Source organism: Lissotriton vulgaris, chromosome 10 (genome assembly GCF_964263255.1).
Source record: "Lissotriton vulgaris chromosome 10, aLisVul1.2, whole genome shotgun sequence".
NCBI lineage: Eukaryota > Metazoa > Chordata > Amphibia > Caudata > Salamandridae > Lissotriton > Lissotriton vulgaris.
In genome coordinates, this window is record NC_141698.1 from 627,493,029 (window position 1) to 627,511,109 (window position 18,081).

Sequence of the window (18,081 nt, forward strand, 5' to 3'; positions counted from 1 at the left end):
ACCATTTTAAGGGGGCCCTTCCAAGTGAAAAACGTGAACATAAAGCCTACTTGCGCACATAAGACCCAAGAAAACAAATTAAAGAATAATGATATCAAAAGGGAAGGTGACTTGAGTGTTATGATAGTTCTACAGGCCACGTGCAATTCAACTCCTTTATGTTTTATACATAAGTGAACAGATTAAAGAAACAATCCTCAAAATTCCAGCTCGAATTTCGTAAAGATAAGCTAGTAAACTTGATGATTTAGGATGCACAGGGTATGATTTATGAAGAAAGTAGCAACTTTCACAAGTCACACATTACAGCTAATAAATTACATCGGTTTGGGTATCAAGAAAAAGTCCTACCTGAAGTTTGCTATCAAAATACATACACGTTGTGACTTTTAGGAGTAGGTGTAAGTACAGTATTGGTGACTGTCTATTTTGCCCTCAATCGCCATTTAGATATTTTACATATTGCATTAAACACATTTTTTGGAATATTAATGCTCACATATTATTAATTTAAATATAGGTAGCCTTTTTATAACTGCAGCATGTGCATCAGGACCTTTCAGGTGTAATAGAAGTGAGGTGATGTACAATGATTGTGTGTAACTTTAATTAATAAGATAAACCTGAGTGGGTGCTCACCACATCTGCAAAGAAATTCACTGATAACTCTTATGACACAATAAGGGGAACATCCAGATTTATAACTTCGGTTTAAAGTGACGGGAGGCTAAATTAGGAAAACAAAAAAAAAATATGAACAAGTACCTCAGAACAGAAGTATGCCTGCCGCTCGGTCTTCATAAATATGATGTAACTTATCTTGAAACAGTACAGAAAACATAATTGAAGGTGACAAAGAAAAGGTACCCCCTACGTTTTTTCATGTCCAAGAGGAGGAGGAAACTACAAAAAACTAGGAAAGAGCCTATTAACTGACCTACATTGCTTTTTAGTATGGCCTCTTAGGGCTCATTTGCAAGACAGATCCCCAAAATCAGTCATACACCAAGATTAATTCAAAAAGTTTTTTTGTTTTATTATTTACATTCTGCATGTAGAAATTGTTTTTAACTTTTTTATAGTAAGTACTAGACATATGGGGAATCCTCTCAGAGACATTTAGAACAGAGGAACTTGATGGGACACAATTGTACCACAAAGAATAAGAGTTGGTCTCTGACAATTTTTTTCCTGGATCTCAAATATGATTGGACTTTTTTGGTGTATGAATGCTAGTGTGAGTGAGATGGTTTGACAGGTGAGAATAAAGTGTTTGTAAAGTGTGGGGTTACAAATGTACAAATTACATGTATTTTGATTTTAAGTTGTATTGCCGGTTCTTTTGCTTCAAATGCAGTCACAGAGGAGGAGTTTGTTAGTATCTGTAATTATGCAAATCCAATCTACTGCTTATGTGTTGATACATAATGTTCAAATTCTGTAGAATTATCACACACAAAAAGAGCAGAAGTATTACATATATATTACCAATTGTTTGTTTATTTGTCCAACTAATATATGTTTTTGTAAATAATGAACTTTTATAAGCAATGAATAACGGCAAACTAAAAAATATATATAAAACTGTTACAAAAATTCTTTTATACATGCAGAATATAAATAATAAAACAAAAAAACTTTTTGGAAATAATCTTGGTGTATGACGCCGATTTTGGGGATCTGTCTTAAAAATGAGCCCTAGGAGGCCATACTAAAAAGCAATATAGGTCAGATAAGAGGCTCTTTCCTAGTTCCCCAACATTATTGAAGGTGTACATCGGCCTCGCCTTGCTTTTCATTACGCTTTTGATTTCAAAAATGTGTAGTCACTAACATTAAAAACAACATTACAATGTGAAATATTCAAATGCTTCAATCCTTTTCTCACAGTGTTGATTGCTTTTCTTCCTATTGATTACTTCAGCAAGAGAACTGTGTGCTGATGATGATGATCTAGTCTGGATTAGTTTGAGGCTTCAGCAAAGAATGTTATTCACTAGTGGGAGCTGAAGTACTTGGGTAAAGAAGCACCATCGAATTACAGATCCTGTGATCACTTTCCACCTTGGGGTAGAACAACCCACTATGGCTAGGTTTACAAATGAGGCCATGGAAAGCAGTTTGTAGATGCGTATTCTGTGTGCCCACTTGACAATTCTAAACATATGAAAGAGCATCTGAGCACTACTAAAATTTGAGGATGGTGGGATGGGTAGTGGTTGCTAATGTAAGTGAGAAATTCTGAATTATTATATTTCAATCTTATAACAAAACACCACATTTTATGTATCTCAAATTTCTATATATAGCCACTTATCTTATACATCTCTGAAAAAGCAGTAGTGAAGCAAACAATACGTTATCCCTGAAGGACCTTTAGGAAGAACACTCTATAATGGTGAAGGGGGCAGGGGAAGGAAAAAAGAGAGCATATTGTAATTTCAAAGACTCCAATCTTACTTTTCCTTTCATTCCTACAACTGGTCAGATTATCAGACAATCAAACGTTTGCTAGATAGTATAAAACCTGTTAAAAAGTTCCGATTCTGTCCCATTCTCAAAAGTCTTGGTCCCAAGATTTCTGCAAACTACAAAGTTCTGTGCGACCTGTGGCTCCATAAAGGAGTAGGTCTTGATACAACATACAGGTTTGTGCCCTTCTGCCAGCAATTCAGCTATTCCTTCTTCAAAGAAAAGTATGTCAGTCATACAGTCTTTCAGCAAAAATCCTATGGATTCCGCAGGCCTGCACCTAAGTTGATAAAGGGGGGGATCATCCAACTTATCTTTGCTGGAATTCAGAGGAAAAGTACCCACATCATACATACCTTAGACCTGCTCAAATACAGACAGAGAGACCCATCCACCTTATATTCACAGGACGACAGAGACCATCATGTGTCACCACTCTAGGCATAAACCCAATACTCTACAATGGTCGACACCACACACCTACCTCTACAGGAACACCCAAACCAAAAAACCTGGCAAAAATCTATTGCTCTAAAGAAAAGCCACTTCTTCTGTCAAGCACTCTACTCAACATAAGATCAGTCAATGAACACATGCATCAGATTGTTGCCCTGATCGAACAACTGAACTCCAATTTATTCTGCATGTCGGAAACCAGGCTAAATGGTTTCTCTCAAAACATTAGGGACTCTCTTCTCTCACGCGGCTACTCGACCCTCAGAACAGATAGGCAAGGCAAAAAAGGTGTTGTGCTGGCAATATTTTTCAGTCTCTTTGTCTTGTCACCGGTGTGATACGACTTCTTATGCATCTTTTGAATGCATGAAAATTGCATTGCTACCAAATCTATTTACCTGCACATAATCTACAGGGTCCTAAAACCCTTGAATAACTATGGAACAATTCTCAGAATAGGTTGCTTTCAACTACTTGCACTCCCCCAATAACATCAACCTGGGAGACTTCTACATTAATTGTGTGAACTAAGACTCAAACCTCTACTGAGAACTGGACAGTGTCACATGGATGCACAAACTCATTCAAATATCTACCATCCAGATCCACAACAAAGTAAAGATTTTAGACTTGATTTCACTTCAATTGAGAGTTTCTCTTGCCTGATCTCCTCTCAATTTGAAAGAACGGACCATTTCCCTATATAGTTCCGCCTGCCTTTGGCAAACCTTAAATACAAGAAAACTCAGACCCAAAATCCGGGTTCAAAACCATAAATTATTTACCACTGGGGCTTTCAACTAACACCTGATACCTATTCTCAATAAGATTAGTCTGAGTGACCACACTGATCTCATATGCACCCAACACACAAAAACAATCAATTAGTTTGTCAACTGGAAATCTCCAACAAAACGAAAAGCCTGAAACACTCACCCAACAAATCATTGTTCAATTAAGCCTTGCACAGGCATAAAAAAAGAAATTACACAACTGGAAAGACTATGGCAAAAAGACTAGTTTGACCGAACTAAAGTCAAACTGAAAAAAGCAAAAAACGGTTTAAGCTTGAGATTAGAAAAATGAAAGCTACATTCTTTCAGAATTTAATCTTCCATTCACAGAACCACTTCTGGGCCCTATTCATCATTATACGGGAAAACACAGTAGCAAAGTATCCTCTTCCTCTACAGAAAAATTCAACAGGCTCCGCATTTTTTTCTCTAGCAAAACTTCTAAACTGAAATCAGACCTACCTGGTGAATGTTTTCATTTCATTTCAAAAATCTTTATTTCGATCACAGATCATAAAAGATACATAACACAGTCATATACACAGTAAAAACTTATTAAACATGAGTGATCGCAAGTTGAAATGTATAAAAGTGCAAAGAGTACAGTGAATGCACTTTGATCTTCCAGAGGGTTTTTTATACGAGCCTTCTCATCACTCGGCTTCTAGTGAACCACAAGGATGTTAAAAATTTTGAAAGGGCAAAGACTACAATGGGAGAGAGGTCTGTTTTTAAAACCCTATAAGCTGGTTGAAAGGATCTGAAGCCCAAGTTCCTGAGTAACGGGACTAGCCAGTATTTCCTGCTCCTATCATAGCCCTTGCAGAAGAAAACAGCGTGAACATCATCCTCCTTTGGATGGGCGCACACTGGGCAAGTTGCCACGGTGGAGCGGGGAGACCAAGACTATGTAAATGAAGCTAGGGGGAGGCATCCATATCTCCATTGTAGGAATAGTTTTCTCGTTAGCACAGGGGAGATTGCATCTAGAGACCTTTAGAGGTAGTAGGAGTCTTTCACTTTCAGGAATAAGTGTGTTAGGGATCCTTCGCGACTATTGTTGATAGCTCTTGTGAGCATTAGTTCATAATATGCTCTCACGAGTACCTTTTTTGGTGTCTTTATACAAGAATTGGCAGGATCTGTCCATAATTCCGGAAAGCCCAGTTCCTCGAGCCTTCCCTTGATGTAGGTCAACCACGGGATCTTTTTTACCTTTCGTAGATGCAGGAATTCCTGCAGTTCTTCTCTATAGTTTTTGAGATCGGGGCTGCACCACATACGTCTCCAGAAGGTTAGGGGTTTGAGTCCTAGCTCCTCTGTTATTGATCTTATTCCTAGGTCTAATCTAAGGGGGAGTAGTAGAGTGCTCTGGGGGAGGGCAACGACCTGTCTCAGGAATTTATTTTCAATGGACTGTAACTTAGGAGGGAGAGAATAACCCCACAACTCACCCCCATATGTAACACCCGCCCGTGCTTGGGTTTTGTAAATGTGAAGGATTGGGGTTAGTGGGCGGTAGAAGGATTTATTAGCCAGGCGCATAGTGCCACCCGCCAACTGAGACAGTTTGATGGTCACTTTAGCCTGGTGAGACGCCCACGTTAGGTGTTCATTTATAGTGATTCCCAAGTATTCGATATTATGGACTCGTTCTAGTTGTACTGTGCCTAGCCTGGGTGGAGCTCGGTTCTGGGACTTAGGATTCAGAATCCTGAATTTAGTTTTTTGGGGATTTATTTCCAATCCCCGATCGGAGCAGAAGTCTAAAAAGCCGTCCAAGATGCGTTGAATCCCCATAGGGGATTTGGACAGCAACAGAGTGTCATCTGCAAACATGATTGCAGGCACCCTGGTGCCTGTCAACTTTGGGGCATCTGAGTTGGCAAGTATTTTCTTTCAAAGAAGGAAATTGGGTTATAAATTGTAAAAAAGTTGATAAATCAAAATTGCTGCTGTACCAATAACAGAGGGATAATTGATGAAACTTCATTTCCTGTTGCCCACAACTGTCTCTACTAAGATAGAATATTTTTCATGAATGTTTTTAAACTTCTTGGTCCTTATTTTATAGAATCGACATGAAAATTGAATGAATTTATATAGCAAGTTGTGTGCTTTTAAAAAGAAAATGTTTGACTGTATTCATGTAATGGTTCTTTTATGGTATTCATGCCGAAATAAAGTTTGAAATGAATGAATGAGTTGGCAATCCTGTTTAGGTGGGCAACAACCCCATTCACAAAGATGCAGAACAGGGTCGGTGCGAGGACACAACCCTGTCTCACACCTCTGCGAACGGGGAACCTTTCGGTTAATTTGCCATCTTTGCCACACCTTACACAAGCGTAGTTGTCGTAATGAAGTCTCTTCAGGATTGCCAGAATGTCAGCAGGAACATTCAGCTCTTCCATGACTCTCCACAACCTCGCTCTTGGTACCAGGTCGAAGGCGGCACGTAAGTCTACAAAGATGGTATATAGAGTGCCGCCCTCGATTACAGCTGTTCTCCAGTACAGGAGATTTAACCTGAAGATTTGATCTGTGGTCGATACACCCTCCCTAAAACCTTCCTGGTAAGGGGAGAGGATGTTCATTTCCTCAGTCCAGGCCTGTAATCGGTTCAGGATCCGTCTACCGAAAAGTTTTTGAGATATGTCGATAAGACTGATGGGGCGGTAGTTGGAAGGAAGCAGGGGGGATCCCTTTTTGTAGATAGGGACCACCTCTGCTCCCCTCCAAGTATCAGGCACCTCCATTCCCTCCAAGACTGCGTTGAATATTAATGTGAGGTAAGGTGCCCATATACCAGGTTCCTGTTTAAACAAGTCCCCTGGCACCCCGTCAAGACCCAGGGCTTTTCCAGCAGCTAGGCCTTTGATGGCCTCCCTTACCTCTTTTTCAGTGAAAGCAACTCCGGTGTTACTGGATGGATTTGTCGGACCTTCGTTGTTCAGATCCCCCCCTCCCTCCGCGTACAGTGCCTCAAAGTGGGACTGCCATACCATGGGGGCTATGTTGGGCTCTATTGCGGAGGATAAATCCTCCGTACCATTCGCGACTACGCGCCAAAATTTACGAGAGTCTCTAGTTATTAGTGCTTTGGCGAGATTTTCCCAGTAGTCGTGGTCCCATTCTGCCCTCGCATTCTCCAGGAGGATTTTGTACGATCTTCTCCTGGCACGGATTTCTTCCTTGTTGAGGCGCCCCTTTATGGCGGTTAGCAAGTGGGCCTTGGCTTCCCTACAAGCGGCATTATACCAAGTTGTGTTTCTCTTTGGGCCTTTCCTATTCCCTGTGGATGAGAACAGGTCCTGCTCTAGGGTGGTGATTATGCCTGCATGATTTTGTGCAAGCGTTCCTCTGGTAACATCGTCTAGGACCTTGGTTCCTAGCTGAAAGGCATTCTCCAGCAATGGGATTATCCTTTCGTATAGCCGGGGTATTCTATCTATACTGTTAGCCAATTTCTCCCACTTGACCTTCCTGCGGTTATTTTCAAGTAGATGGCCCGTCTTGACTTTGTCCGATCCGTGGGGTATGGCCGCGTTCCCAGGCAGGGAGTAAGTCAATTCCAAGGAATTATGGTCACTGTCCAATCTTGGGGTGACTTTGAAATCGACTATTGCTGGCCACATGAATAGTTTGACCATAATGTAATCCAGTCTGGATTCACTACCGGGTTGGTTATAAGTGTGCTTACTAGGTGTATCTGAATTGCAACGGCCGTTGCACGCCCTTAGACCAAGATTGAGGGTGAGGGCAGTTATCTGTAAGGCTAACGGAGTCCAGGCCCTAGGGGGTGGTGCTACCGAGTCTGGTATGAACCAACATGCATCTTCCTCATACGAAGGTCCATCGCGTACACCGGGCAGTGGTTCATAGTGAGAGTTGAAATCGCCTCCAACCAGGCAGGCGAGTTCACATGGGGTGCCTTCTAGAAGTCTACCTAACTCATCCACAGTGCCCGATTCTTTGTGCATTGGCACCGGCCTTGAGTAGATGTTAATAACTAACAGCTTCGAATGATCTGGCCACTCAAGTAGGACAGCCAATAGATCATCGGAAGCGGTCTCTAAATAGGTTGCTTGGCAGCCTAAGTCCGTAGCAACCCATGTTGTTAATCCCCCTGCTGGCCTGCCCCTACCCCCCCATTTGGCCGCTTTGTAGAAAGTGGCAAAGCCCGGGAATACTATTTCCTCACGCGCCCACGTTTCTTGTAGGAGGATTATGTTTTTAGATCTAATGTAGGTGCCCCAATCTGTGCAGTCTATTTTACTGGCAAGACCTGCCACATTCCAGGAGATCACAGTTATAACTGACGATTGGATAGTGGGTTGGTCCATGGAGTCAGAGTTAACTAGGGGACATTCAGAAGAAGCCAGTTGGTTTGTGGGGCTGAGGTTCGTACCCTTGAGTCTATTGACAGGGGGAGGAGTGGAATACATCGTGCTTAGGACTTGGCTGATGTCGACTGTACTAGATGCCACAGAATATATGTCAATAACTGTGGCTGTATTAGTCTCTAGTGTGGGAGTTATTTGAGAAACACTCCCCGCTTCAGCCGCCTGTCAATCTACCATTTCTAAACTACTGTATCGATTGTAGGTAGGTAGATAGATAGGCGGGGTAGTGTGTTCTATATGGCCCCGGAATGCCCTTCCTATATCCACCACCCCCCCCTCTCCTTCTAGCAACAGTTTCCCAGCCGGCGTCAACCCCATATACAGGGAGCTGCTCTGTTGGTCTTCCCCTGAGCAGCGGGTGGGTATTACTCTCCCTGGGGCAGTTGTCCCAGCCCTCCAGCAACTCTTGGTGATACCCCCACCTATGGTCTTCTAGATTATACAGATTTGAGGGGTAGAAAAAAGAAAGGGGTAGTGGTTGGATAGTACTACCCGAATCCTCATCAGAGGCCCATGTGCAAATATATGCAGCTGTGTTCGGGTCCCTAAAAGTGACCAGAATACAGTCTCCTCTTATGGTTTTCCTGGTATAGCCCACCCATGTTGCCCTCCTAGCCATAGATATGTCACTAGCTGTTCCTCTTGGGAGTGGCCTATTTTCAGAGAGCCAATTAATTACTTTGTTCTTAAGTGAAGTGGTGGATTCAAATGTGAGGGAATTTAGTTCTGGAACCCCCGCCAGCACTAAGGTGTAGGGTGCTGCTTCTGGGGGGAGATTTATAGGTTTTGGTCTGCGATTAGTATTGGGTTTCTCCCTGGTAAGTATAGGATCACTCTTAGCATTGCACAAGGGCAGAATATTATCTTTCACTGGAGGGGTTGTTTTAGGGGTGGCGGTTGCTATTTGCTCTATAGAGACAGAGGCCTTAGTTGCCTCTGATGGTTGCGGAACATTTTTTGATAAGGAAGGTAAGGGTTTGGGGTTTGCGGTCGGAGGCTTATTAATTGTTGCTGTGGGGGGTCCCTTGCCTTTGGCGGGTTTGGGATCTGGTCCCTCTTTTGCTATTATAATCCCGCCGTTGGCAATTTTCCTTGAGTCTGCAAGTTGGACAGTTGCCTTTTCGATGCTGACTAACCTAGCTTCAATCTTGATCAGTCTGGCCTCGAGGGGACTCAGTAGGGACCTAAAAAGTGTGCCTATGTCCTCTAGTGTAATGTCGTCTGATGTAATGTCTACTGGGTCGTTGTTAATAAGTTGTGGTAGTGAGATTGGATTTGTCGTTTTAGTAGGGGATGGCAATCCCGACCTCTCCACCATAGAGGCTGAGATAGCTCCTTTCCCCCCTTTGCCTCTAGCTTGTTTAGATTTCGGGGTTTTAGTCCTCTGGCCTTCTTTGTATGGTGGCCCCAGCTTCTTTTTTGGAATGGCCCCTTCTCTGGTCCCCCTCCTGATGTCTTTGTTGGGTTCTTCAGCTATAGCTGTGTCGGTGTTTTCTGATAAAGTAGGCTGAAGTAATTGATTATTAGGAAGGGCCATGAGACTCATGTCCTCAAAGTCACTGGGGACCTCAATAGTAAGCTCTGGATTAGTAGTTGTAGGGCCTGGGGATGGACATGTAGCCTGGTCTGGGCTGTGGCTAGTTATAGGACCGGATCTAACTTCTGGGGTTCTGGCTTGTGCCATAGGGCCCATTGAAGATCTCCTTACCCAGTCTATTTCCTGCGAAATTCTGCGCTCCAGTACCTCAATTTCCTCAATCAGGAGAGAACCAGCTTTGGCAAAATAGGTGTCAATGGGGCCTTTGACGGCTCCAGCCGCAGCTAGTGAGGATGTTTTGCTCCTGGTTTCCCTCGTACACATTATGCTTGTAATTATTGACCTTAGAGTGGCAGACAAAGAGGGGGGGCCCGGACCGGACTCTCACGTACTCGAACGGCCTCAAACGGCCCGCTCTTTGCCCGGTCTTCGCCCCGGTTTGCGTCCCGGTTTGCGTCCCGCGGTCCGCGGGGAAGGCGGGGTTAAGTAGGGAGTGTTGGGGGCGGGAAGAGACACCAGCTGCGCTGTGGTCTTCAATGCGCTGTGGATGCTGGGTCTCGCAGTCCCGTCCCGGTCCCCGCAGGCGGAAATCCCTCGTAGATTGCTCCAGGAGCGGAGCACCTCCGGTGGCAGCAAACGGCAAAACAGGCAAGTGGCAGGCAGCTGACGGCTAAGCAAACGGCACCCGGTGAGCAGGGTCCGCAAGCCGCTTTATGCCTGCGGGAGTGCTGGGGGCGGGAAGAGACACCAGCTGCGCTGTGGTCTTCAATGCGCTGTGGATGCTGGGTCTCGCAGTCCCGTCCCGGTCCCCGCAGGCGGAAATCCCTCGTAGATTGCTCCAGGAGCGGAGCACCTCCGGTGGCAGCAAACGGCGAAACAGGCAAGTGGCAGGCAGCTGACGGCTAAGCAAACGGCACCCGGTGAGCAGGGTCGCGAGCCGCTTTAGGTCTGCGGGAGTGCTGGGGGAGGGAAGAGACACCAGCTGCGCTGTGGTCTTCAATGCGCTGTGGATGCTGGGTCTCGCAGTCCCGTCCCGGTCCCCGCAGGCGGAAATCCCTCGTAGATTGCTCCAGGAGCGGAGCACCTCCGGTGGCAGCAAACGGCAAAACAGGCAAGTGGCAGGCAGCTGACGGCTAAGCAAACGGCACCCGGTGAGCAGGGTCCGCGAGCCGCTTTATGCCTGCGGGAGTGCTGGGGGCGGGAAGAGACACCAGCTGCGCTGTGGTCTTCAATGCGCTGTGGATGCTGGGTCTCGCAGTCCCGTCCCGGTCCCCGCAGGCGGAAATCCCTCGTAGATTGCTCCAGGAGCGGAGCACCTCCGGTGTCAGCAAACGGCAAAACAGGCAAGTGGCAGGCAGCTGACGGCTAAGCAAACGGCACATGGTGAATGTTAACTTCCTCGTATAGTCATTCCTAAAACAACCAACACTCTGGGATCATTCTTTAATTTCAAGCTCAAAGATCCAGCCAAGATAATCAGTGAAATGCGCTCAACCCATTATTTCAGAGGCACGATTCCAGCCAAAACAATCAAAGAAAACTTTAAACTGTTCTCAAATTTCTCACTCTTGTATATCAATGCAAACTATCTCCAAGTTTGTCTTGATACACTTTAAGGTCAAAATTTCAGCCATACTCAAGAAGCCTAATGCTGACCCTGGAATCTGGGAAAATTTCAGAATCATCACCAATCTCCCATGTTTAGCAAATCGATTGAAACAGGTGTCACACTCCAACTAAACAACTACAAAAGTAATAATGACCTACTTTCCCACATCCAATCAAGGTTCAGAGAAGGTTACAGCACTGAAACGGCAAACTTGAAGATCTTGGGTGACATGCAGCATATCCGTGACGGTGGTGAAATTATCCTACTAGTAGTCTTGGATCGGTCAGCGGCATATGACACAGCGCATCATCTTCTCTGAAGGACACTGGAGCTTGCAGTGAGCTTTTGAGTCCCGGTTGATAGCTTGCACAGCTACTTCGTGAGAGGCCGATTTCAGCTCATTAAACCTGGGGAATTTCACATCAGCAATAGAACAAGCAACCTAAAGTGTACCTCGAGGATCAACACTCTGCATAATTTTGTTAAATCTTTATGTGGAACGTCTTGAGCTGTTACTAAACAACACTGCCATAAAGCTACACCAATACACAGATGACACCAAATTGTACTTAAAATTATCTTTGTTGCAGGACTTACACACCCTATAAAAGGGTTTGAAAATAATACATACTCTCATTGCATAAAACTGAACCCATTGAAAGTGTGAGTTCCTTCTAATCCTCAGCAGATGCTCTTCTGAAATCGACTCAGCTTTTATCTTTGATACATCAATGTTGGGGTACAACCTGGCCCAGCTCAATACTACCAAGTCCGTTGGTTTCACACTGGAATACCCACTCTCTCCTTCACACAGCAGAGCTAAACAAAATGGCGCAGTAAGTCAAGTTCCCACTTCACAAGCTTAAGAAAAGCAAACATCTTCTCTTCACCAATCAATTATGGTCTGCAGCTCATGCTCTGGTCATCTCAAGAACAGACGCAGGCAATTTTATTCTAGTAGGTCTTCCCACACCAACCATTACTCTCCTCAAACCCATATACACTTATCTGAGGGTAAATTTAAGATTTGAGCATATCTCCCTAATTCTTAAATTACTTCATTGGCTACCAAGGCAAAGTATTACTCTAAAACAGACCAAACTACCTCTAAAACCTCCTCACATTATCTGGAGGCGAAAGACTTTTGAGGAGCAAGGTTTCCTTAACAATAGATCTCCAACATTGAAGTATTTGCTAGTATTAAAGTTGCCGATCTCAGAGGCGTCACTCAATTTCTGTAATTCTTTATTTCTAGACTTATGTCGAGCCCATGGCATTTTGACTTTCAGGAAAAGCCTCAAAACATACACATTCCTGTCTCACCTCAACAAAGATGCCAAGCACCCCGGCTGTCAAGTAGTCACAACGGTCATCCTACTTGAAAGTATATGAAATCGCCAACTCCAGCCATGTTCTCTTTATTCGGCTGTTTCTTTATTGCTGGTTTACTCCTTCTAATTTCACTTTCCTTCCACCTTCATTTCTCTGCACCCCTGTCCCCGTCTCCCCTCCCTTCCCTTCCCTTCCCATCACTTCCTAATACTCTCACTGTTCAGCTCCTATAAGGTACGTCTGGTTCTCTGTATAGTGATTTAATAACTGTACTGTTGATAAGGTGCTATATAAAAACTTCAAATATCTGAAGGGAGTTTAAGCATTGAGGGTATCACTTGACTGAGTTCATTTAAAAGTATTTTTCTCGGAGATGGCTTTTGTAACGAGAATGGCAAGGGCCATTTTCCAAACAGAACAGAAGAACCTTTGAGTATTTTGGATCATAACCCGCTCTATAAAATGCTTATCTAGAGATTATGGAAGAAGTAGGCAGGGATAGCAGATAAGACAGAATGAACGTTTCAGCATCTGAATTTGGTGAAGTATAATTAAACAATTTTATCCTTCACAGGATAATCAAATTGTTGTTATGAATGACTTAAATAAATGCTGCCTATATGAATTGGCCTACCTAGCAGTGTGTAGGAGCCCTTAACCTTCTGAGCCATGCAAAGAGCCAGGACTGGAAGCGAGCTGAAGCACTGCCAACAAAGTTCCCTCTTCTCCTACAGTAACTTAAATATGTAGGAGGGCAGCATCTGGAGGAACTGTAAAGAGCTAGGAGGACCTATGGCAGCAAATGCAGATAGCCACAATCACAAAACAGTTGTTCTATACTGTGGTGTCTAGAAGAACAATAACGGAAACAGGATTCCAACAACTTACCGGACTCATCTACAACAGGCAACGCCGACACTCTCCTCTCAACAAATATATTCAAGGCTTTAATGATCGGAGTGTGTGGGTGTATGAAGGCAATGTTATGGTATGTTCCTATTCCAAGCTCCTCAAGGTTCTTCTTCATGAACGCAGGTTTTGGCATTTCAGACACCTATTAATTAGAAAATCAAAAATTAATAAAAACAGAAACATTCTTGGTTTTGGGCCATGCTATTTAGCTTAAAGATATGGTTGTTTAAATAACATAACTGAGAAACAGCTGTATATACACATCCACCAAACAGAAAAGAGATCAAAGGGAATTTTAAGTTCGGGAGAGTCTGGAAGCAAGATTGTACTACAACCAAACATAAGCTCTCCAGTATTGTATCTTTCATGGAGTCATATGCTTGAATCTTACCTGTTGTCAAGGTGAGAGTCCCACAGGAACCGTAATATAAGCAGTGTTAAAGCATTAGCCTTAACACTCCATATACAACAATAGACATTAGTAGCCATATCACATTGTTTTAAAACATCCAAACTTCAAACAATCAGAGCAGAGACTCTGAAGCACTTATACCCTGAAGAGTCACCGTACTTCAAATTTCTTACAGCACGTCGTGTGATAGAAAGTCTCCAGGACCTCTGCTGAATCACAGTGTTTTACTGTTCAACTTTTGACCTGAGAGCTATCCAGTTAGTTTGGGATTGTGTTTGACCCGAGAGCTATCCAGTTAGTTTGGGATTGTGTTTGACTATTTTCAACATGTCTGAGTGTTCCAAAAGAAGGCCCCCGCAAGGAATGCTTATATTGCCTGTATCCTCAGCACAAGCCTAAGGAGTGAAAATACTGCAGCACTTTCTCAGCTAAGAACCTCCAAAATCGTGAGGCCAGGCTGCTACTTTGGATAAAGAAAAAAGACACACTCCGATTCAGACTCGGAGTGTGAGAAGAAAGAGATTAAGACAAGGAGTCTAAGATGCATAAGTCTCATAGTAGGGAGACCAGTATCAAGAGGTAGAGTACTGGCTGGACCTTCTTTCTCTCTCGAGGAAGACCTGTCGTCTCACCTTTATCTGCTCGTACTGCTACATTTAAGAAGCCATCGATGAAGAAAACTAGCCAGTCGATGGATCTGTTCATAAAGATTACCCCGCTGACGACCGCCGCATTGTCTCAAGTATTCCATCCTATGCCTGTGACGACAGCAACAGACTACGACGACAACCAAAAAGCCAAGAAACCATTCTTTGTCGTCGACGAAGACTAGGACGATAGCATCCTCATCATTGACGAGACCGTCTCCCACTGCAGGGATTTCATTGACAGCTACATAAACGCCATGAGCCTCATCCCATGTCCTTCCATCTACGAGGATTCCATCTGGGGCTACGTCGTTGACGGCGCAGTCAATGACCCAGTTGACCGCAGCTAAAGAAATATTGTATATTTCTAGCAAGAGCATAACCTCATCTATGCCACAGGACATTTTTAAAATGTCTCTTTTCCCACCAGTGCCCCTCCTGGAAATGCAAGAATCCGGGGATGAAAGTATTTTTGGTCCAGCATATAGCCCTTCTCAGCTTAACGATAAAGAGGCTGACCAGGATCAGCCTACATAACCGGAAGAATTGCTACCGCATGTGCAGGGACACTATCGCGATCCAGGTGTCATTTGTCACAGACTTACGCATGGTGATCAATGATTATTATAGGGGGTTCCCAGACGCCAATGCCCAAGATCAACAACCATCTCCAAGACACAGCGTTCTGGAGGTTCTCTCTCCCAAAGAGCCCTCCCAGGCAACAAAGGCCCTTGTTGCCAAATATTAGAATAACAGACACTTTAGCTAACAGGGACGGTGATCAGCAGCCTGAGGAAGGGGAAATTCAATTTGATTCAGGGGACCATCTTGATTGGGACAATTACGTGGCATCAATGTCAGCCTCACCTAACCACCCCAAGGCAGATTCGCCACCAGCCAATATTGGTGGCTTCCATGATATACTAGAGAGTGTCCAACGTCTCAATCTTCCTCTTCCAGCAAAGCAAACTGAGTGTTTTCTATCCAACTTCAAAGCGGGGGCCCAACGATCAACAAAATCTATCTCTAATCTGGGTTTCATCATGCAGGAGGGATTAATATTTATGAAGACTCCAGTTTCAGTGAAGGCACTCATCCCAAAGCATGACAAGAAATACAAAGCTCTGGATAATTGTCCAACTTGCCCTATTGGTCAGCTCAGACCAAACAAAGTCATAATGCAGGCGGCACAACATCCATCATCGCCGTGCATGGCCCCTCCTGTTAAGAAGGGTGGCAGACTGGACAACATTGTCAAGAGATCCTAATCCATGGAGGCAACTTCTATTAGAGCCTCCTATGCTCTGGCCATCCTTGGGAGATATGACCAGCAGATGTAACCGGACATGTCATTGTTTTTAGAGTAGCTCCAGGAGGGGAAAAAAGATCACAAAATCCAGATGGAAGAGGAGAAGGCCTCTTCAGAGATAACCAATGTAGCCATGGACATCATATCCAGGGCTTTTCGGCAGATTGCAGAGGCAGCAGTTTTGCGTCGCCAAGGGCGGCTGAACTTAACGGCCTTTCACCCAGAGAAACAATCAAAGATCCTCGATATGCCTTTTGAGGAGGAGAACCTGTTTGGGAAGCATGTGGACAATGCCTTACAGTCCATCAAATTGGACACTGAGACTGCACGTTCACTTGGCACTTTGCAGCAAAGGCATTTTCAATCTTTTCGTGGCAGGGGCTGAGGCCATTTTTCTTCCCGACCGTCATTGCGCAGACCAGGTTATCAACCCTACCTGCATAAGTGTTCGAGCCCTGTACTCTGTGCAACAATCCTACAGGCCAACAGCAGCGTCCGCCTACTCTAGGCAACCAGTGCGTCATCGTCCTTTGGCTGGAGTAAAGTCTCAAGATGCTGCCAAGAGACAATGATGTGACGCAGGCCCCTGTTGCCTCAGTCCTACTTCAATTCGCCAATCCCTTTTCCAAACTCCTCAATCAGTGTAAGATCATCTCTTCTGAAAGATGGGTGTTAGATGTACACCCTGGAATTTGTTCAAAAGCCTCCCAATCTCCGTCCACGCAGAACACCGCATCACCATCTCTCCACACTAAAGAGTGAAATTATATTAATAGTAATAAAAATAAGAGACATTTATAGAGCGTGCAGCTACCTCAATTGATGTGTCCCAGCGCTAATGCGGATAACAATATAGCCATGCCAGAGGATAACTAGTCTCTGCGTGTAAACAGCCAGGTCTTCAAGGCCTTTCTGAACTCCTGCTCAGAGTGCATCATACGAAGTTGGAGGTGCAGGTCATTCCAGCATTTAGAGGTTCCAACCTCGAAAGTTCTGCCCCCCATTCTCGCTTTGGCAAAACGGGGGACGCATTGGAAGCGCCTCAAGTTGAACCGCGGAAATCTGTCCTGAAGGTAAGGACGAAGTCTCGAGCTCAGGTACTTAGGGCCTCTTCCCTGGTAGGCTCCGAAGGCAAATGTGAGGGCCTTAAATTCAACTCTCTTGGCCACAGGGAGGCAATAAAATTTTCTGAGGTAAGGGGAAATATAACGCCGGAGAGGGACCTTTGGGACCAGCTTAGCTGCTACATTTTGTACTATCTGCAGCATACGGATCAAACCACTGGGCAGACCCAGAGAAAGTCCATTGGCATAGTCTAGATGGGAGGTGACGAACGCATGCACCACAGTTTTACGCACTGACTCAGGCAAGAAGTCGATGAATTTCCTAATCATCTTCATCTTGCCAAAGCAGACAGCAGAAACATGCTGGATCTGTGTGGAAAGGGATAGGATGTTGTCCCAGCAGACACAGAAATTCTTGATCGAATGCTTCGGGGTGGGAGCAGTTCCCAATTCGACTGACCACCACAAGGCTGCTGGGAGAGGGACTGCTTTGTTGAAAAACACACCCTCCTTGTCGTGATTCAGCTTTTAAAAATTGCTACTCATCCAGACGAAGATCACTTATCTAAAAATTCAAAAGAGAAAGTCCCTCTAAAGCAACGCTACATGGGATTTTATTCCAATTTGTTCCTCATCAGAAAGAAGTCTGGAAAGTGGAGGCAGGTGATGGATCTGAGGCACTTAAACAAATCAATTTAAGAAACATACCTTCAGGATGTGATCTTTGCCGGAGATCCTACAAACTGGTGGAGACAGAAGACTACATTATTTCCAGGTGCTGCTTCTAGGCAAGTTCATAGTGTATTTTGATGCAGAGGACTATCCACCTTAACAGGGTCCTTTTTTGCATAGCCTTCCCTTTCTGAGCTCCAGAAAACTCCATGAAAACCTGACCGACCACTTGATGGTCCTTGGAGCAATCAATGTAAAAACTTTAAGTCTTTCTAGTATACAACAGATGGAGCCTCTCCTTCTCTTTCGAGGGGTTAAGGGAAGTAAAACATTTTAGTAGACGGATTCACTGGCCAAAGTGGGAGTCGCAACTTTCTATAAAAAGGCTGCTAATTTTCTCAGCATCAGTGTATCTAGAAAGAAGGTTGTGTAGAGAGCTGCACTGAATTTGCCTGCACT

At 44.3% G+C, this 18,081-nt stretch overlaps 1 protein-coding gene across 4 annotated transcripts in view; it reads right to left on the reverse strand.

Moving 5' to 3' along the window:
• Window positions 1–18,081, reverse strand: part of PRKAG2 (protein kinase AMP-activated non-catalytic subunit gamma 2) — a 1,779,639-nt gene that overhangs the window by 66,220 nt on the left and 1,695,338 nt on the right. For all 4 annotated transcript variants that reach the window (XM_086941467.1, XM_086941466.1, XM_086941468.1 and 1 more), the window contains one exon: window positions 13,495–13,660. In XM_086941467.1, the coding sequence (XP_086797593.1) occupies window positions 13,495–13,660 (166 nt within the window). The remainder of the gene's footprint in view (window positions 1–13,494; window positions 13,661–18,081) is intronic.